This window comes from Mytilus galloprovincialis, chromosome 9, assembly GCF_965363235.1.
Source record: "Mytilus galloprovincialis chromosome 9, xbMytGall1.hap1.1, whole genome shotgun sequence".
NCBI classification, from domain to species: domain Eukaryota; kingdom Metazoa; phylum Mollusca; class Bivalvia; order Mytilida; family Mytilidae; genus Mytilus; species Mytilus galloprovincialis.
In genome coordinates this window covers 18,694,118-18,716,064 of record NC_134846.1, presented here as the reverse complement: position 1 = coordinate 18,716,064, position 21,947 = coordinate 18,694,118, and the positions used below count along the sequence as shown (strand labels likewise).

General features: G+C 31.4%; 2 protein-coding genes across 2 annotated transcripts; both read right to left on the bottom strand.

Annotated features, from left to right (window-relative positions):
- Positions 1-1,655: 1,655 nt before the first annotated feature.
- LOC143044558 (microfibril-associated glycoprotein 4-like) lies at positions 1,656-9,191 on the bottom strand. The gene is made up of 5 exons (XM_076216621.1): positions 8,850-9,191; positions 5,732-5,871; positions 4,694-4,790; positions 2,901-3,065; positions 1,656-1,986 (listed from the first exon to the last, which is right to left on the bottom strand). The coding sequence occupies exons 1-5, from the start codon at positions 9,148-9,150 to the stop codon at positions 1,736-1,738; spliced, it is 954 nt and encodes a 317-aa protein (XP_076072736.1). The 5' UTR covers positions 9,151-9,191; the 3' UTR covers positions 1,656-1,735.
- Positions 9,192-14,998: 5,807 nt separating this feature from the next.
- On the bottom strand, positions 14,999-21,695 carry LOC143044557 (uncharacterized). Its single transcript, XM_076216620.1, has 4 exons — positions 21,581-21,695; positions 20,839-20,914; positions 19,117-19,296; positions 14,999-16,080 (listed from the first exon to the last, which is right to left on the bottom strand). Exons 1-4 carry the CDS (start codon positions 21,581-21,583, stop codon positions 15,959-15,961), a joined length of 381 nt encoding a protein of 126 aa, XP_076072735.1. The 5' UTR covers positions 21,584-21,695; the 3' UTR covers positions 14,999-15,958.
- Positions 21,696-21,947: the final 252 nt, after the last annotated feature.

Sequence of the window (21,947 nt, the reverse complement as noted above, 5' to 3'; positions counted from 1 at the left end):
GATGATCTAAAATTAGAGGGATTAATACATTCAAATACTAATAAATATACAAAATATGTACACTGACGGAAAATATAAAATTTATTTGGATGACAAAATGAGCTTTAAAAACAGGACGAAAAGCGAGGATCGCCTAGCTTAAATGTCTCCTGTTTCGTAGCGAGTACAAATACATTAAATATTTTATGACAATATGCACATATTGTTTTTCTCCTGCAATTTTACACCCGACACTTGACAATTTAGCTGTTTAAATTCGAAACATTGTCTCTCATTAAAAAAAAATCGATATAGCCTAAACGGGAACAGCGAAGAGGTCATCAAAATCAACTTAACACAGAAACAATTATCCATATTATCGCTTGCTCAACATAGAAGAGGGGTAACAGGAGACTTTTTTTGTACAGAATAAATACAAACAAAGAAAAAAATTAATGGTGTACCTGTTAGTTATACAATAGTTGGCTGGATTTCTACAAAACGTGGACAAAAGCTTGTTTATGATCAGAAGATTGTATACAGAAGTAAAATTTGCCAAAGAAATTCCTTTTTTCCTAATTTTTTTTATAAATGAACATAGTTTTTTTGCCATTTAACATAACATTCACTTTATGGTTGAAGTTCCTAATTTGTTCCTCCGCTGAACCCTTACAAATTTTCGTAATGTTATGTTATTGAAATACGTCAGCCTGTTGGTTTTATCGTTCAAATGATCTTACATTTTGTAACGCTAGGTCCTTTGATAGCCTGCTATGAGTAACACATTTTCCTCATTCATCTAAATTTGTTGATTGCCTTACGGTGACATACTTTTATGTTTATCTTGGGTAGTCTGTCTCTGGTGGAGATTTATATCATTGGATATATTATAACCCTAGCCGTATTTGGCACAACATTTGGGAATTTTGGATCCTCAATGCTCTTCAACTTTGTGCTCTTTTGGCTTTATAACTACTTTGATATGAGCGTCACTGATGAGTCTTATGTAGACAAAACGCGCGTATAGCGTACCAAATTTTAATCCCGTAACCTTTGATAACTATTATCATACAACATCTTCTTGTTTGTCTATAGATGATATTATGAGTCTACTAGAAACAAATTATCCCCATGATTTGCGGTTACCTAGTTAATTCTAGTTGGAATCATTTTACACTTTGTCATGTTAAAACCTTCGATAGCCTGATATGTGGTACTCATTTTTCTCATTGTTGATTGTCGTACGGTGACCTGATTTGGGTTTATCTGAAACGTTTGTCTCTGGTGGAGATTTATATCATAAACAATCTTATTTTTGTCTAAAGATGATATTATGAGTCATCTAGACATAGATAGTCCAGATGATTTTATCTTACTGCACTATCTCTGTTAATGGAAGGGTTTGGAGCTAGGATACAAGATTAACCCTGTCTCATTCAGTATACGCCACATATGTATATTTGATTTTAAGGTGACCAGTTCATATATGAATGTATTATTAACTTAAGGAGTTTACTTTAAATGCATTGATATTTGAAAAAAATTCCATTCAAGATATAGATATATTAATTATTGTTCCTCCTCAAGACCAGTGAAAAATGTCATGTTTATTCGGGAAAAGCAAAGCAAAACCACTAATTATATAAACAGAACTAAATTGAACTGCGCAAAAGTAAGAAATGATCGAAATATAATAAAATTATTCAAAGCTTTTAAAATACAAAAATTATCGAAATACAATATTTTATACATGTATTTATCCTGGTGGATACACTTTTCTTAGCATCATTACAGATGATTTCATTGAATACCACGATGTCTTCCATGCGTACCAAGTAATACCCTTTAAGTTACTCTGTCCACCTTGGAGATACAGTCCGTTAAGATTGACAAAGGTACACGTTATATACCACCAGGCTCCAGTGTACTTTTTTGCACAGTCATAAGGATCGTTATCCCTGTTCTTTGTAGAAAATTTTCTCCCATTATTATACTGTAAACTGTTTCCTATTCAAAAGAATTAAAATACTTATTTAATCATATAGTTACACACTATTTTTTGTGTTTTTATTACTTTATTTTTTTAAAGGGGGGTAAAAAAATAATACCACTAATTAAATTACTTTTATGGTAAAAGCTAACCTATTTAACACTAGATCATGGAATGTACTACCCTTATAAAAACAGAATTATAAGCCATGACTGACACCTGAAAAACAAACAAAACAAAAACCAATTTGAATTTAAATTTTATAAACCAATAATTGTAACAGTTTTATATGTTGATATCGTGCGAGTATAATACTATTAAATCGTTGTACACCAGACGCCTTACGTCTACAAAAGACTCACCAGAAACAATCGAATGAAATAAGTTAAAATGAACAGGCAGTTAAGGTTATCAAAAGTAAAATCACAAAAATACTTTACTCCGAGGGAAAGTTAAACATTTCCAAAGTAGATATTAACATGATTAATGGATGAAGAGTTGATAAAAAGATTGCATCGTTTGATATAAACCGAGACGAGCTGACCTAGTTTAAACTTTATTGATTATCTACACAATCGTGGCAGAAAGAAAACCTAGTCTATAGATTGAATGCCAAAGCTGAGTGGTGCGCTTCTAATAATTGATTTCTCAAGGACCACACAAAAGGAGATATACACATATAAAATTGATAAAGGAAATGGGGAATGTTTCAAAGCGACAGTAACCCGACCATAGAGCAGACAACAGCCGAAAGCCATCAATTGGTCTTCAATGTAGCGAAAAACTCTCGCAGCCGGAGGCGTCCTTCAGCTGGTCCCTTAAAAAATGTGTATACTAGTACAGTGCTAATGGACGTCATACTAAATTCCGAATTATACACAAAAAACTAAAATTAAAAATATAGCACAGTATGATGTTAACGTTTACTCACCGAGATTCCCGCTATATCCACCAACTTCAAGTTTGTATTGGGTAGAAGCATTACCGACAGAGAATTTCGAATATTTAGCAAATCCGCCGTTTCCTTCAAAATCAGTAAGATCTACCCTTAGTTCATATAGTCCGTTGGACGTTAATTCGTTGATTTTCTTATTACCTGAAAATTATCTTAAAATCATTAATTATATATGATTATTTCATGTATTTTGTCTCGCCTGAGACGAAAGTCACGAAGTCTAGACAAAACTTCCTTATAATATGTTTTCGGATTTGCAAATGTTATGTGTTCGGCTTTGCAAATGTTATGCTTTCGGCTTTCAACAATTGGGTTTTTAAATTTATTTTGACATTATTAACCTTGTCGATCTATATAGCTAGTCTTCATGGAAGTTTTCCATACATGTAAAGTCCGTGATAAAGGCCATAAGTGATCTATCATGGTTTACTTTTATACATTAGTACTTTGATGGAGAGTTTTCTCATTGGCAATCATACAACATCTTCCTATATCTGTAAAATAGCTTAAGAGTTATCAAATGAGAGTAACGATAATAACATTTGTTTTTTTTTAGATTGTTTTAAGAATATCGCTTATTGTAAGTTTGATACTGTAATCATTCGCATACAGTGCAAGGTTAAGGTTTTAGATACCAATGATATCGTTATCAATCCTGTATGAGTTATAGTGTAACTTGGACATAAACTTGTTTATGAACAAGAAGCATCATATTGAATTTATACTTTGACTTAACATATGGTAGTCAACATTAAAACTTTGAAATGACATCACTAAGCACAGTTGAGATTCCTAAGTTCAGCGGAACTATTGACCAGTTGTTTTCAAGTCAAATCATTCATAAACCGTTTATAAACATCAAAAGAAGGACTTGGAAGTAAGTATTGATTAATGTAAAGCAATCCAACGACACAGAATCAGAATTCATCCTTAGGTAGACAAATAATATACGGTTTTAAACGAAACGCACGTTTAAATTATAATCCTGGTACCTTTGATAACTATTTAAACAACTGGGTCGATGCCACTGCTGGTGGACGTTTCGTCCCCGAGGGTATCACAAGCCCAGTAGTCAACACTTCGGTGTTGACATAAATATCAATAAAGTGAGCATTTAAAATACAAAAATCCTGTTTACAAAACTTTGAATTTTTCGAAAAACTAAGGATTTTCTTATCTCAGACATAGATTACCGTAGACGTATTTGGCACAACATTTTGGAATTTTGGATCCTGAATGCTCTTCAACTTTGTACTAGTTTGGCTTTATTAATATTTTGATATGTGCGTCACTGATGAGTCTTATGTAGACGAAACGCGCGTCTGGCGTACTAAATTATAATCCTGGTACCTTTGATAACTTATACAGTAGTCTATCTATTGGTTTAAGATATTTGTATTTTGTACCAGCACAACGTCAGACTATTTAGACATATGTTGTTTGTCTATAATTAAACTTTAATAACCTATGGTCTCGCTGGTCAAGGGTTCTTTGTAATCCTACCTCTCTATCTATAGCCTGTGAATGCACGCTCAAAACCAACACGCGACAGTTGTGCTGGACTCAAATCTTAATTGACTAGGACTGATTCTCTCCGGGCACTACTACTTCCTTTAGCTTAGTACTGACAAAAGATGTTAAACCAGTCAATTCACCAATTAGTCAATCATCCAAATAACTAACCAACAAATCAATGAATCAGCCATGCAGGCAATTACATTGCTTTTTGTAATTTTGTCTCTAAAATAATATTATTCATATAGATTTACCAAGCCAAAATTCCGCCTTTAAATTTCCAAATCCATTTTCATATTCTTTCCATCCTCTGAAAAAGTCTGTTGTTCCATTTACTCTTCTTTGAAATACCTGACAAATAAAAACTATAAAATCCAATATCACTTTCATACACTTTTCAAAATTATTAATTATTCATGAAACAAATATCATTAAGAAAGATACTCATTTATGAAAATTGATAATTTTTTTAACTGCTTCATTGAGTTGTTGTGTCTGTCAAAGGCGCTTTTCTTAATTTTTCTTAATCATTGACGCTCAGATTTTAATTGTAAAAGTGATATATATAGTATTGAACATTATCAGAAAAAGGACACACATGTAAATAGAATATTATTATTAGTTTGGCACAACTTTTTGGAATTTTGGATCCTCAATGCGCTTTAACTTTGTACTTGTTTGTCTTTATGAATATTTTGATATGAGCGTCACTGATGAGTCTGATGTAGACGAAACGCGTATCTGGCGTACTAAATTATAATCATGGTACCTTTGATAACTATTAAACATCAATCTAAGTTTTATTTGTTTGAAATGCGCACGTTTTTTTGAAATGTTTAAATTCATGAACGGTAAAATGTTGCAGTTGTATATATTGGTAATCATGTTCTGATGAAGCTCTGACGAAGCAACTAACAATCAAATCACACAGTCACGACCCAGCAAGTAAAGAAAATCAAAAAAAAATCATTTCACCCAAGATAGCCTTTGCTTAAAGTTGAACCACGTTTGTAGTCCTTTTTTGTTTACATACGGACACCACGAACATGAGTTATTTGAGCTGAGCCATTTGATGTATCGTCTCAATATTTCTAGCCATTATAATGCAACCATATAGACAGAATGTATCGAATTGTTAATCCCATCAATGACAAAATATTTAGATGGAGACTCATTCATGAACAAAATTTAATATTACTGTACTTGTACAACTTAAAATGTATAGACCAAAGATAAACGTAATTTTATATCAAAATATACAAATATAAATTAGACTGATGATAAAAATTTACCGTCCAGTTTCCATTGTCCGTTTCAAAATCACAAAAGACTGTATAACCGCTGCTATTGGATGAATTCGGAAAAATTGTGTAAATCCCATTTCCTTTTTTTAGATTTATTTCTCCGCAGTCTCTTGGTCGAAATCCAATACCTGTTTTTATTAAAAGAAAATCCAAATATAAACATGGTGCAATATCCTTTACTGCTTATCTCGTTATACTGGTTTACAGCCGCTTGCAGTGAATAAAAGTAGCAAGTTGCGTTTATGGTGACACTGTTATATTTTCTGTAAAATATTAAACCCTTCTTCATTGCTTCAAAGAAAGATACTTAAGAGACATTTAAACTCATAAGTCGAAATTGAACTGTCATTGTTGTGGCTAAAAAACAAAAAGACCAACAGACAAACAAAGGTACACATCACATAACAGAAAAATACCAACTGATTAACACGAGCCCCACCAAATGCTGGGGGATGTATTTATGTGCTCCGAAAAGGTAGGCAGATTTCGTTTCATACTATTGACTATCGATGATGCTTTTTTTGTGAATAGAATGCACACGCAACAATGAGAAGAAGTTGGAAATGATTTTGTTTTATCTCTTCATTGTCAAAGCACACAAAAACGTCCAAAAGACCCAACTTTAAGATGACGAAGTTCAAAATCAAACTGTTGTAATAAACCTCAGAACGGTCCTGATTTTTTCATCAAACAGTTTGTTTTGTTTACTATATAGAGAGTGCAGATCGTTTTCGGATGCCTGGTTCTTCTTATTTTGGTACATTAATGGTTGTTGAAACATTTATAGGGAGCAAACACGTAAATCATTCTGAAATATGTGCAGTTATATATCGCCACATTTAAATATAACAAAATATCCGCGAATGATTTTAAAACGTTAAGTTTAAAAAAAAATGACATATTCAGAGTAATTTGCATAACAAATATAATGCAAGGTAGAACGTGTATAGTTCAAGTGTGTTTGCAGATCATAAAGATATGACAGATATGTAGTTTACTCTATACAATATGGCATATGCACGTCAGTATCCCAATAAATACGCGGTGGAATCTTTTTAAGCCTGAAAATAATTCTTCACTTAATATTTGAATTTGTTCTATTATTTTGTCTTTAGTAAACATGTCAAGTATTTTGTTTGTCTTGTTAACTGCATACTAGAGGCTTATTGGTCAAAGTAGAATGTACATTTCGAGAGATTCTATTTTTCTTTAAGTATAAGTAAATTTATCTTTCGCTTTATTGTGTGGATACTTTGAAGTGGTATAATCATTTAAGGAGAATTAAAACTCCGTCCAAATGAACACTCAGGCTGGTATAGTCATTAATGAGTTATTGTGCTATCACATCCAAGCACAAACTCGTGATTCTAATTTGCAAATGTATCTAATTATAGTTAAAGGGCATCAAGATTAACACTTCTTAAAATGAATGAAAATACTTTTTCGAATTTAATAATTTAAGTTATGTAAGATTTGTAACAATAAGTCGTTTTTTTATGTAGCTGTACACCGATAAATCATACCGCAGCATTTCGACTTGACATTGTTAACATTCACGAGAGGGACAACATACATTACATGACAATAAAGACGATGAAACTTAATAATGTGTTAATACATTTGGTTATAAATTTGGATAATTAGAAATGCTGACGTTCTTCTTGGCAAACATCTATCTTTCCGTGATATTGATATAACAACATAATTACGTTTAGAGTCTTGATTGCGTACTTTGGTGAATCATTTTGTACCAAGAAAAAAACAGTTTCAGAAATAAATAATATGAATTGAAATGAAAATGTCTAATTTTCATATTTCTATAATAATAAATAGAACTAATAGTAAACAAATGTTTTTCAATATTCAAGATTCTACTTTTAATATTTTTATAAACAAATCTAAATTTCTTTTATTCTACGGACATTCGATCAAGTGTATATACAAAGAAACTTGTTCATGTTCATGGAATATGAATATCAAATGACAATACATTTTAACTTTTTGAACCCACCATAGTTGACATTGAATAATCCAATAATAGGTCAAAAGTAGTTTGTATGGTCGTTGGGTTGTCAAAACCTATCCCATAGCCTATCGATCTTAACATGTTAGCTAAAAGTACATGAAGTAATTGTCCCAATGGTTCGAATAAAGTGCACTTGAGGTTTTTTATTTTCAAAAGAAATGGCATCCAATCAGTTAAGTTAAGGAACGACAGGGTTCAAAGAAAATCTTCACATATGTTCAAATGTCCTAACAAAATCGGCTTATTCATGTTTTGTTTTACCTTTATTAGTTTATTATTCTGCACGCGCCTGTCACATGCCGGTGGTTTTCAATTCATGATCAGTTGTCATTTTTGGTTGTTTTATATCCTATTAGTTTTTTTTATTACACTTCACAAAACTGAGGTTGTTTATTTTTTTCTGGTTTGAACGGTGTTTCAATTGCCATTTCGGAATCTTTCAAAGCTTGCTTTACAGTATGTGTCTCGTTCATTGTTGAAGTCCGGACGACTACTCATAATTGCAAAACATGCCCGTTGTTTTCTGTTTGATAATTGTCACATTGAAAATGTTTACAAATCTTCTTATTTTTACATAGCTGTAAGATTTCATCATGATATCTTTTCTAAATTCAAATGCACAGTCTTTGGTTTGTTTTTATCGGTCGATTGATGTCTCATTGATGTTATTTATATTCTTTTATTCGTATAATTATAATTCGTGTCTCGGGAATTGGAATGTTGAAGGCATGTTTCGGTGAATTTAAATGTCAAAAGTCGATACAATAAACGCACAGATACCAGGATTGAAATTGTATATTTACGCCAGACGCTCGTTTTGTCTTTAAAACCCAATCAGTGATGCTGGAAGAAAAAAAAAGTTGAAAAGACCAAATAATGTACGAAATTAAAGAGCTTTGAGGACCAAAAATTCCCAAACGTTTTGCCAAATACAGCTAAGGTAATCTATTCCTGAGGTAAAAAACTGACAAAATGGTTTAAGATACCAGATGAAATATTCAAACTCATTAGTCAAATGACAATGCCATTTAATAATAAAATACAAAGACTATGAATTTGTCAATAAATGTTATTTCTTACCGTTTTCTTTATTCATCTTATCAGCTGTTCCATGTAAGTACTCGGTAAAATGGAAAGTCAAGTTTCGTTCAATATTTTCAGTTTGCTGCTTTATTTTGTTTTCTATATCTATCATTTTCGTTTCAATAGCATCACTTACAAACTGTTTTAAACGATCGTTTGCTTTTGACATGTCGAATAAAGCCGTTAATGGAGCGTTTTGATTATCGAGTAAACGAACCTCTACATTACTGTCAGTATTTAACGTGGTCACTGATGTCAACCAAAACAATGCAAATCCGTGAATCAACATTTGGAACATTATTAAGTTGTTTTAGTTTATGTTGTGTATTGTATGTTGACTGAATCCTTGTTGTTCAAACTATTTATACTCTTTCATTAGCTCTAATTATGTAAGTCAGTCAAGTACTTTGTTTGTCTTGCTAATTAATAATACAGTTATTTGCTGTTTCGAAGTGATATTATCATAGCAGAGATCAACAAATCTGTACTTCAAGTAGGCGCAGGGTTCTTCACGTCTTAATTTATAACCTCTTACCACGTAGTACTGTGAAAGTTCGAGAGAATAGAAGTATTTATCAAGCATCTAATATAATATCCCTGTACCATTTGTCTTACAATTGAATTTGATTACATACTATGTTTTTTTCGTTTCTCTACATTTTAGTCAATTTCTTATACATGTAATTGGTACATCTTTTTGAATTATTCTTAAATACCAAAGATATATCGGTGTTTGCTAAAAATAAGTTTGAAATTTGTAGTTCACTTTAATTAGGCGTGTCATTAATTCAAAACATTTCGAGACAGTACTCAAAAGTGTGTTTTACAGGTATGATTGTTCGTCATTTTTTTTGGACAAAATGATAAACTTTATATTTAGGAATTGAATGCTCTTTTTTGTAAATTTATTGGGGTGTAAAAGCGTTGACCGAAGTACAGTTTGTATGAAGCGCGGAAGCGCTTCGTACTAAAAATGTGCGCACGGTCAACGCTTTTACAACCCTATAAAGTTACAAAAAAAGGAATTCAATACTTATAATTACATTTTTACCTATAGGATCATGAAAACACGCCATTTATCAGGTTTTTATTTCATTTACCTGTGCACTTTATTGTGGGACCTCGTGTCATCACGAATGAAAAGTTGCATTGTGTAGTGCAATTGATTAAGGAATATCACGAGATTGATAGTTAGCTAATCAGAATAACGTATTATAATGAAACATACTTCTAATGTAATTATTCAGTAATATTAAATAACTAGGAACAGCAATATTTTTATCTGTTAATTTTATCACCATCATCCTACGTTAATATATATGAACACATTGCACATAGCTGCATTGTTTTTATAACTAAATAATTCTGCCATCCAAGAAGTATCCAACTTGAAAAAAAAACATTCCATATTAATAATCTTACAGTAGCTGTTCGTAGTTATAATATCCCCCCTCTTTTAACCGTTTAAATCTTAGCTTGATATCCAAACGTGTTGATCATTAATATGATATTAGAAAGTAATACACGGATGCGTGGGTACAAATGACAATTCAGAAAAAAAAATTATTACATTAGATGCAATGACTTCCCGTGATTTCCCAGTAAGATATTCAACCGATAATGTCACATGTGAAATAAATCTATAATTCGTTTGGAATGAGTAGGAAAAGTTGTAGTTCCTTTCTTTTGGCTTACTTGATTCCTATTAAATAGTACATGGTCAGTGTAATAAAACTAACTCATCAAAGAAGTAAAATATTAACCATAATAATATGCACATTAGTGAACTAATGTGTTGTTCGGTCACTCGTTCTATATTTGTTTCTATATTTAAATAATTGGAAGAGTACCTCTATAAAAATTTCTGAATGCAGCCACGTCTTTATTTCTAACTTTTTATTTAAATCTGGCATTACAAATCATGATTCGAACAATCATCGTTTGAGTTTATTAAAACAGACCATTGAAGGAAAAGGCATAGAGGATCGGATTGCTCTTCCGGAGCACCTGAGATCACCCCCAGTTTTTGGTGGGTTTTGTGATTCTTAGCCTGTAGTTTTCTATGTTTTATTTGTGTCTGTTTGTCTGCTTTTTTAGCCATGGCGTTGTCAGGTTTTTATTTATTAGGTTGTCTGTCCCTCTGGTATCTTGTGTCCTTCTTTTAAACCCTTTATATGCTCATATCTATATATATATACTTTACTTAACAATCACTCTGAATCCAGAAGATGGCAAATGGTCTATAGAACCAATCATTGTTTCTGTTTAGTACGTACGGTCTTCAACAATGAGCAAAGCCCATACCGCATAGTCAGCTATAAAAGGCCCCGATAAGACAATGTAAAACAATTCAAATGAGAAAACTAACGGCCTTATTTATGTAAAAAAAGAAAAAAAGAAAAGAAATTGGTCACAGATTATCGTGACTTTGTTTTCTTTTCTAGGTGAAAATAAACATTTCTTACTTCGATCATATTTTCGGTTAGTCAATAGGCCTTCATTTCGTGACACAACTTATAAACTGTGCGGTTATGATCGTTCTCTCCTATGTGTTAATTTGAAAAAGTAAAACAGCAAAAAAAGATGTAAGACCTGTACATAACTTGCAGTTTGTTTGTATTTTTAAATAGTTTACATCAAAAGTTTAGAAGAAAAGAACTAAGCCTGACAAAACATGAAATATCAACGTTGACAATTGTTTTTGCTTTTATTCTGGGGAGGGGGTGTTTAGATCACATTTTGTTTCTTATTCAAACAAATCATCTATACGTCTGCATCCGGCGAATATATCTCCCAATTATTACGATATTCTCGCGCCTGTATTTCCTATCATGTTTTCCTTGATAGAGGATTGCTGCTCACAAGGAAGCTGTTTAAGTTCCAAATAGTGAAGTTGAAATCATCCCTTCGTTAATTTTACAGACGCCATCACGAGTTGGTTGGCCGTTATTGAACAACCGTTTCACAGATGATATTGGACATGTTCCTTATGGCGTAACAACAGCAACTCTTCCCTTTTTACGATTGTGACCTATCGAATTAGACTTTTTACTGGATTTGTAATGACATAAGCAACACGACGAATGCTACATGTAGTGCAGGATCTGTTCACCCTTTCCGGAGCACATAAGATTACCCCAGTATTTGGGGGGATTATGTTGCTAAGTCTTAAGTTTCTATGTTTTGTTTTCTGTACTATTACTTTTACAGCTGAATATGAATTATGAGTTTTGCACATTGTTGTAGGTAAAAAGATACCTTGAGTTGTATCTCCTATGTAATTTGGTCTCTGATGGAGAGTTGTCTCATTGGAAATTACATTTCATCTTCTTATTTTTTTTTTTATATGTACATGTATTTATCTTGTTTTATGTTTATGTTGCAGTTGGATTTGTCATATTGTTAGCCTTATTGACTAACAGCAACAATGATTACACACTATAACGGCCTGTTTGTCTTTGTATTTTTAGCCATGGCGTTGCCAGTTTATTTTCAATCTATGAGTTTGACTGTGACAGTCCCTCTGGTATCTTTCGTCCCTCTTCTATAAATTGATAAACATTGTCATATATATTTTATGTAGAATATAATTTCAGCTGCTGATTTACAACTTAAAAGAACGGCACTGCTGGTCAATATTAAATACCGAGAAGTTTTAAACACATACTTTCTGTGATAGGAATCGCCCAAGTTACTTCTTTACACTTGAGTGATACTAACGGAAACTGTTTCGATGTGTGTCGAATGATTGTACAATTTAGGTTACAGATGAACAGGTACAAAGCAATTACTAAATATATGTCAGTCGCACTGCTGCATTTTTATTGATGTTTTGTTAATATTACTGGATGAGTAAGTTATATTACTAAACATAAATGAGGTCAAAGCTTAATTAGGTTCTACTGGTATACGATTCTAACATTGGAATTTAGGATAATTCGACATGCTGACTGACGTATGTCTTCCCTAACATCAATCTTTCCGTGGTATAGATACATATATAATAATGTTTAGCTCCTCGATTTTGTACTTTAGAAAATCATTTTGTGCAAAAAACACAATTTCACTCATGTCTCAATGCTTCCATCAAAAATAACAAATTCCCTTTGTCCCTTTCAAAGCCAACTGATCATGTGGGTAAAAAAAAACCAAAATGAAAAAAAAAAAACCCAACATTTTATGAATGTTTGCCAGCAGGATCAGTAGTAGAGACGTTCAGATGTGATCAAGTGTATATAATATAAATATCACAACAACATACTGGCATATGTCTTTTATATCTTAATATATAACTGGCATTCTCTAAATTGTTTTGAGTCAAACGAACATTCTTAATAAAATTGAGAATTGAAATTGATAATTTGTCATAGAAAACAAACCGTTCAAAGAGCAGACAAAAGCGGGGCTCAGTTGGCTTTTTAACAAAGATATATTTATATTTATATAGAATGTAAAGAGAGAGACAGCCAATAACGGATCACAGCCAGTGCTAAATAAATTGCTAAGGTAAAAGGAATCCCTACCACAAAATTTTAATTGTCTGCAAAACTTAGAATGTAATGAAATAAGAATTCGACATTACTTGACTTCACATTTGTTTTTTTCCACAATGTAGGGGGTACCTATATATGGTGACGATGCTACACAGTAAGCTCGGACCGAATGCATATTTACAACAAAGTCATTAAATGTATCCTTTTTTCTGATTTTTAGGTGATTTTACATTTGTCAACCAGTTGATTATTTTCTGTGGTTCATTCAAGTCATGTCATATTCAAATGTTTTCTTTTGATATGTTTTATGTTGTAAAGAACAGAAATACCTGATAACATCATATGACTTATAAAGAACATATCTTTTCACAGATCATTAAACAAGGAATAAACATATTGTCTCCATATTGTAAATTCATCGAAGAACCAATTCCATAAAAGAAACTCGTGCAATCCGATGTTTCTCCATTCGTTATAGTTACATCTCAATTCTATATATATCATGTTTTACATCCATTCGTCTCAACTCGGCCGATTCCGTACCCTCATCTGGATAGAAGGAGAGTAGCGGATTCTACCGAGGATTGCCGAATGGTTTTACATCAGGAAGAAAAGTACCTAGAAATCGAAATCGTTTCTTGATGTAGCTTTAATAATTTACTGTGCATGAAATAGGACATTGTAATCCTAATTTTTATTGTTTCAATTGCTGTATGTTCTAGGTATGCATTCTACATTTTAGGTTAATTCCCTTTAACAAATGGTACAGTGTTCTGGTCGAAATAAACATAATAAACATTTTTGTTTAAAGTGCAAGTTCACTTTAAAGGAAATTGAGCGTAACTATATACAGAATTTACCAATAAAACACCCACTTGTCTTTTTATTATAGCTGTTCAACTGGTTCAACTAATTTGCATTTAGCTATACAACTTAAAGCTTTCCTGATGAAGGAATATCCAAAAAAGCGTTTCGGACGCAAGGAATTTATATATTTTTTTTCCAAAACAAAATTCTTCTTAAATTTCAAATATAAATACATTCAAAAATATAACATAACTAATATCATGGTGGAAAAAAGTATGATTTATTTCCCAACTGTTTTAAAAAGAGCATGCTCTTGTACATATATGAATATCTCGAAATAGGTGAGACAACCTAAAGAAAAAAGAGAAACTTTTTTTTGGTTTTTAATACTTTTACTTTTAGCCGGTTTTAGGACATACTCAAATGATGCCTATGAAAGTGCATAATAATATATAAGTAAATTAGAAATTCACCACATAGTCATTTATTCATATCTATTTATAATTTATTTGTAATTTTCGTCTATTATTCATGTTATTTTTGCATTTAAAAATCGTTAAAATACTAACTTTTGTAGTTAAAATCAAATCTTTAAGTTCGGGCACAGATCTTCGTTTTGGTTTAATTCCAATGAAAACATGTTCTAAGATGTAACACAAAAAAATGTCTGAGATAATCTTATGGTTCAATATTTATGTAAACTACATGTATACAATAGGCGTAGCTTGCACATACAGCAGAAAAGATTGCACTGCCAAGTGTGTCCTCTTATTTTGGCCTCGATATCCTTTTTTCTTTCAAAAACACCTTAAATAATTAAATGACATAAAGCTGAAAACAAAGAAGTCAAGTATATATTTTAATAAATAATCAATATTTTATGATATATTTCGTTTTAAATTTGGTCTTTGTCCTTCCCTTTCTGAATTTCCTGTTCTACGCTTTACCAGAAGAGGATAAAACATTTAATATAAAACAAAACACACACACACACATATAAATGTACTGACCAATTCTTCTTGCAAACATATCAACAATAACACACAAAATTAGAATCATTATCTAAATCTAAATTATGCACTTTGAAGTAAGTCGGACTGATTTTAATCAGACTGTATCTAAATGAAAGTTTAATTGTCAGTCAATGTAAATGAGCATAAGTTCCGAAATAAGCCAACTAGTCAATTTTTCAAACTTGATGAACTTTAGGGATTTTTTTTTCTGCCTTGATATTATCTATCGATTTAAGGATGTTCGCTTCCCTTACATGCCTTATTGTTTTGAATATTTGCCAGATATTTTCTTAATTCTCTGTTGTTTTCAATTTAGTGCCATTATAAAATTTGCACATTAACTTCTGCTTTTCTTTCTATATTTGATTGCATATACTTTAAATTGCTAGCCTTGAAAATCTCAAAAAGTTCTTGTTATTTTTCATAGATTTTGTTTATTGATAAAAGGACCAATATTAAATGTAGGAGAACATCTAAAGAGAGAGCAAACTTTTCGATGGCTAATATCTCAAAAACAAGCATACGGATCCGTATGTTTTTTACTTTTTAGCTCCTTTATTTATTTACTTTAAATTTAAAACAGTCTTTTGAAAGGTTTCTTATTTTTAAACAGAATATCAAACATCCTTGAATTACGATCATTACTATTAAAAGATATAAGTTCGAGAAAAAAGGCATGTTTAAATATTCTAGATTGATTGATCGTTTGGTGTCAACTTAACTTGCACATAGATATTTAGAAAAGAAACAAGAATTCAGTTTTTCATCCTGTTTTGTCGTCCTCTTCCAATGTCTATGAAAAAACACCAGTAGGTAGCACACATGTTCTTTTGGATGAGGCTATACTTATACAGACGCATAAAACAATCTGATAAAAACTGACATCTAAGGATGTACTACCACTGTCATCAGAATCTGCAAAATAAAATATAATATAAATGAGAAAATGTGGTATGAGTGGTTTGAGTGCCAATAAAACAACACTCCTTCCAAGTCACATTTTTTCCAAAAGGCAAACCATTATAGATCAAAGTACGACCTTCAACACGGAGCCTGACCAGGTTGATATCACCAATTACCTTTTCTAAGACAAAACTTTTGATTTATAGCATTTAAAAAAAAGGAAGACACAAAACATGAAACATTATTCATAGACCCACATTAACACATACTGATTTTGTGCACTACTGCAATGCCTACTCTTAAGGCAGGTGCCGAATGTTTGTGTCGCGTCACATTCCTATGGGCTGTTTTATTTTTTAACTCTTTTCACTTTCCTTCTGGTCAAGGCATTTTAAAGCTGAATAAACAATATGGGTTTTGCTTATTGTTGAATCTCAGACGGTATACCGAAGTTGCTGATATCCGCTGTATTTGCAATCTGTTGGATAGCTATCTCATTGTCAATCAAAACACATCCTAGTTAATATCCATGTAGCACTTTCTACATGTACATGCTAGTTCTCCTAGTTTTAATTGAATAAACTTATTATAGACAGCTACCCAACATAAAACAAGAAATATATTCAAGGATACAATTATACCTTTACAATAGACAATTATCTGTACAATATGTCAAGAAAAAGATGTTGAGGATGTGAAAGGATCATTCCAAACTTGAAAGTAAACTGACAACACCATGGTAAAAAACGAAAAGACGATACTAAGACAAACAAGAACTCACAATGAAAGCTATTAAAAGATCAACACAATACCATCAACAACTGGAGATGATCCCAGGTACTCTAGAAAATTTGACTTATTCGGCGTAAAAGTGCCTCGATTGATTTCACATTATAACGTTTGAAATTGTTGACGAACAAAGGTTGCGCAAGCTTTGTAGAAAGGTACAATAATTTAATGTAAATCACTAATCGTAGGCAGCCTGGGTTGTATCATTATCACCGTCTATGCATTCCTTGTGTAGAGGTTATGGTCTTTTGCTATTGTTCAATATTACAATTCTCGCAAAGAAGTGATATGTGTAAGGCGCAAAATGGAGAAATTATTTTCTAGACATTTAAACTGATAATAACGCTATTACTTTTAACAAAATGTTCATATATTATCGATAACATAGTTTTTTTTATGAAAAATAAAAAGACCGAACCTGACCGTTATTGAAAAATGTGTCTATGTAAAAACATATTGATATTTATTTTTCTTTTAATGTTATAATTAACTGGCTTTTCATCACAAATGCCACCGGTATAAAAATTCATACTTGGTAGCTGCGGATTTGTTGCAAGTGTAAGTGAATGGATTTTTGACAAATGTGTAAAATATGTTCATAAGCCAGCCATATCAGCTTTAAATAAGGGCAACAATAGTATACCGCTGTTGAAAAAGTCTAAATCGATTGAGAGAAAAAAAAATCCGGGTTTCAAACTAGAACGAGGGAAACAAATCACTTACATTGTATAAGAATGAGTGATTGATTGTTGTTTGCTTTACTCCGCATTAACATTTGCCTTAGAATCAACTATGAGAGGAAAACAACGAGACAACAGAAACACTTAAGTGCAACAAAAAACCAAAACGACAATATATCCCACACAGAAACCAACTATATCTATGCAAGTCAATTATAAGTGACACTGTCTGTAGGCATTGACGTCTAAGAATACAATGCATAAAGATTGCTTCCAGTAGGCTCGACCAAATACGCATGACTAATGTGTGTTTTTTGTCGGATTTAAAGGTATATTCCATTGATGAATCCCTCTTTTCTGTTGTTTTTTATTCTTAATAAACAATAAATCGACTATAGTTTAACCAGTGAATCCAATATCTCCCATTAGAATGCCATTCTGAATTATTTGAAAATATTAGACAAGTAATATATTTTGGTCAAGCAGCTTGAGAAGATGACAAAACAAATTATTCTGAATGCATATTTTGCTTATAGTGTGAAATCTCGAAAAAAAAACTTAATTGGTAGATTAGAAAAACAAGTAGACATAAAATTGTTCACATATAAAGTATTTAAGTAAACATGAAAGACAATAATACAAAATTACCATAGAACAATCACTTAATGACAAGATGTAAAAGTACAGCGCCATGTCAAATGAGTACCTCCAAAAACAGACTAAACAGTAAAAGTAATATTCATAAAGACAAATTAAAGAATACTATAATACATTATTAAAATGATAAAAAACAATGTCAGTGCCGAGAATCTTTACTTCAAGACCATCGTGTATTATTTTTGAAATATATGATTTCAACAGTTATCTTGAAATTGTCATTAAGGTTTGGTTGGTGTACCTCAAATCACAATTTTTTTTCTAATTAATCAATTGTAGCTCAATCTGTTGATTTTACGGCGTGTTATAATTATAGATAATCAACTTTTGTTGAAAGAGAATTTATACAAGTTTTAAATAAAATTAATGATTTACTTTTAAGAATATAATCATATGGACACATTGATGTTAAATTTTGAAAGCTTTATTACAAATGAGTCTTTAATTAGTTGCTTACACCTTCCAGTGCTTGTGTTTCATACTATTATTTCTTAACTGCTTACACGGACTATTTTGTAACAAGGATTTAATAGCTGAGTTCAAGACATTCCTTCTAATTACAGTTTAACTAAGACCTTCTTTTCTAGATGATGTTCGTTGATCCTGTTTTTTTTGTGGTTACATTAACTTATCGTCGTAGCTGTACTTGTCTTGAGTGACACAGTCACTGTCTGTATTTGCGGAACTAATCAGGTCCTCTCCGAACTTTGTTTGCTTAAGGGAAGGATGGGATCATGCTGTTTTATCATTATTTTTTCATACAGTGTATTGATTGTTTTTTACCATTTTCGTTATTACTTCCAGTTCATAGGTGATATTTTTATTTAAATTTAGTTCTGATGATATCTTATTGATTTTTTCAATGTTTTAAAAGAAATATATGATATAAATCAAAAGTAAAATTTTTCGATTCCATGTATACCTGATGCACTCGTTGTTCCGGTAGCTGCAGTCGTAGGTGTTGTGGCCAAAGTTGTCGTAGGCTCTGTTGTAGCCAAAGTTGTCGTCGGCACTGTTGTAGTTGATGTTGTTGTCGATTCGGTAGTAGTTGAAGTTGTCGTCGGTTCGGTGATAGTTGAAGTTGTCGTCGGTTCTGCTGCAGCTGTCAGTGAAAAATAAAAAAAATAAAAAAAATAAAAGTATTTTTTTCTATTATATCTCTCTATTTTGAGTTGTTCGTTATGTTGAGTAATAACTATTGAGCAGCAATATGGGTCTACTACTCTTGACTAGAACATTTAAACATGTTAAAAGAGTTGTATCGATGTGACCCGGATGATCAGGTGAGAGATTTTTTTGTGTAATTATTCGTTGAGCAATGTATTGTGTAATAAATTCTTTATTTTTTTTTTCTTTCAATAAATGGTTACAATGATCAAAGCGGTTGAAAAAAAGAATGCATATATTATAAAAAGCTTTTTAATAATTCGTCATTAAAGATTACCCAATGATGTCCAGAACAAAGAATCGATACTATTGTCACTGCTTTTTGGGGATTTTAAGTGAACTCTTAGCCTTCCACATTATAATTTTAAGATTACCGTTTGACCATATAATATCTATCGGGCACATGTTTTTTCGTTTTCTATTACCTTTATGTACTAAGAAACATTTTATTCCATGTTTTGCGTATTAAATGGTATGTGAATGTACGTTGGGGATTGCAATATTAAACACTCTTTTGATAGCGCTTGACACACTTGACACACTTTTCATAATGTATCTAATTTATTAAAAAAATCTATTTTTCAAAATACAAAAAAAAATCTTGTGACTTTTTTTTTTACAGTTTGAAGGTGCTTATGCTACATATAAGTTTCTCTAACTTCTTTGACAATATATCCCTTTCTGCACCCATTGAAACAAACATTTAATCAACACGGTGTTGCCGAGAAGATAATTGGATAAGTATAAGGGTCATAACCTTTACCTACTGGGTGAATCAAACTATGTTAACAGGTGTTAAAATGAAATAGACAACTTTGTGGAATGTGGAAGACACTCGAAGGGAATTTTTGTTTAACAAAAATTTTTTTTTTTTTTAATTTAATCATTGGAAAAACAGATTCGTATATAAATAATAGTGAATTATCGGATCTATTCAATTTCGACAGATTATAATTGTAAAATCATTGACGAGGTGCGGACTTTAAAAATGATAATTCAATTATCTCTATTGGATAAATCCGATAATTCAATGATTTCAATATAAAAATCTATATATAATCTACAGAGAATAATTTACCGCCAAATAGCTTATTTCGCAAAACATGAACACGATACTTTCCGTTTTTTTCTCCTTTTTTAGTTTAACAATTAATGAAACTAACCTTTTAAAGCAGTTTTTGTTAACGCTTATTATTTTGAATCAGGGGGACAAGCATCCCAGAAACTGTTACAAGTACATATACTTTGCCATGAAACTTTGAGCAATACATATGTTATACAGCAAGTCTGTTAGCTGTACATATGTTGTTCAATAAAACTGTGGGTAATACATAATTGATACAGTTAAACTGTGAGTCGTACATACGTTGTACAGCAAGACGGTTAGAAGTATATTTGACATACAGTAAAATGTTATAAGTAAATATGTTATACAGTAAAATTGTGAACTATGCATATGTTGTACATTAAAACTTACAATCAGTACTACTACTACCATGTTGAACCATTAGCAAAGTTGCAAAGCAAATACAAATAATGGCGTTTGTATAATTCTGAAATGAAAATGTTTGTATTTCTTAAAAAAGCCACATCAGTTTATTTTTACTCCCATCTACAACTACCCATCACCTATTAAATAAAATATAAAATAATATATGCTTTTGTTCTGAAAAAAAAACGTGTAACCGATTCGTCAGTCCATCATTTATCAATTGATGTTTATTAGTATCCATTCTAAAAATACCGTTAGTTGTATGAATCGTACAACTTCATAACACCGTTGAAACTAACTAATCCATTTCGAGACACCCATACACTTATCTAGCATGTGCTTTTATGTTTAATCAATATTAATCCTTTTATTCTCTTCACTCTCATTTGCAACTATGATAAATAAAAAATCCGGATAATCATGCGTCCGTAGCCTTTTTCTGGATTTACCTTTCTTAGGAACCCCAAACCCGAATACGTAAATAAACTACATCATAGATACCAGGACTAAATTTGTATATACGCCAGACGCAAAGCAAAGGATGTATAAAATCCGAAATATTTGAAGAGCTTTATGATCATTTAAATAAACTCATCATAAATACCAGAATTAAAACTTTATATTTACGCCAGACGCGCATTTTGTCTACAAAAGAGTCATGTAAATTCATGTAGGTTTATTATTTCAATTTACATATTTTCATCAATTAATATCAAGTATAACTCACCATTTTCTTCCTGTATTGTTGTGAACTAATGTAAATGCAAATCAAAATTAAAGGAATGAACTCAAATGAAACACTGTCTAAGTACCGTAACTACAACAAGTTGTTTATTGTTTGTATAATTTTGTCTTTTGTTTCATCAAAATAAACCATATCATGATAAGATTAAGCAATAAAATACATCTGATAACGGTTTAAATAATGATGTATTTGTATGCCAATCTTGAACCCTATTTACAGTAAAGGCTGATGTTTTGAACTGGGACATACTATGACAACAATAAAGTAAAGGAGGTATTTGTATGCAAATCCTTCTTAATCAATGATAAAACTGATTTGTATTGTATAAAGATGTATATCTATAACATGT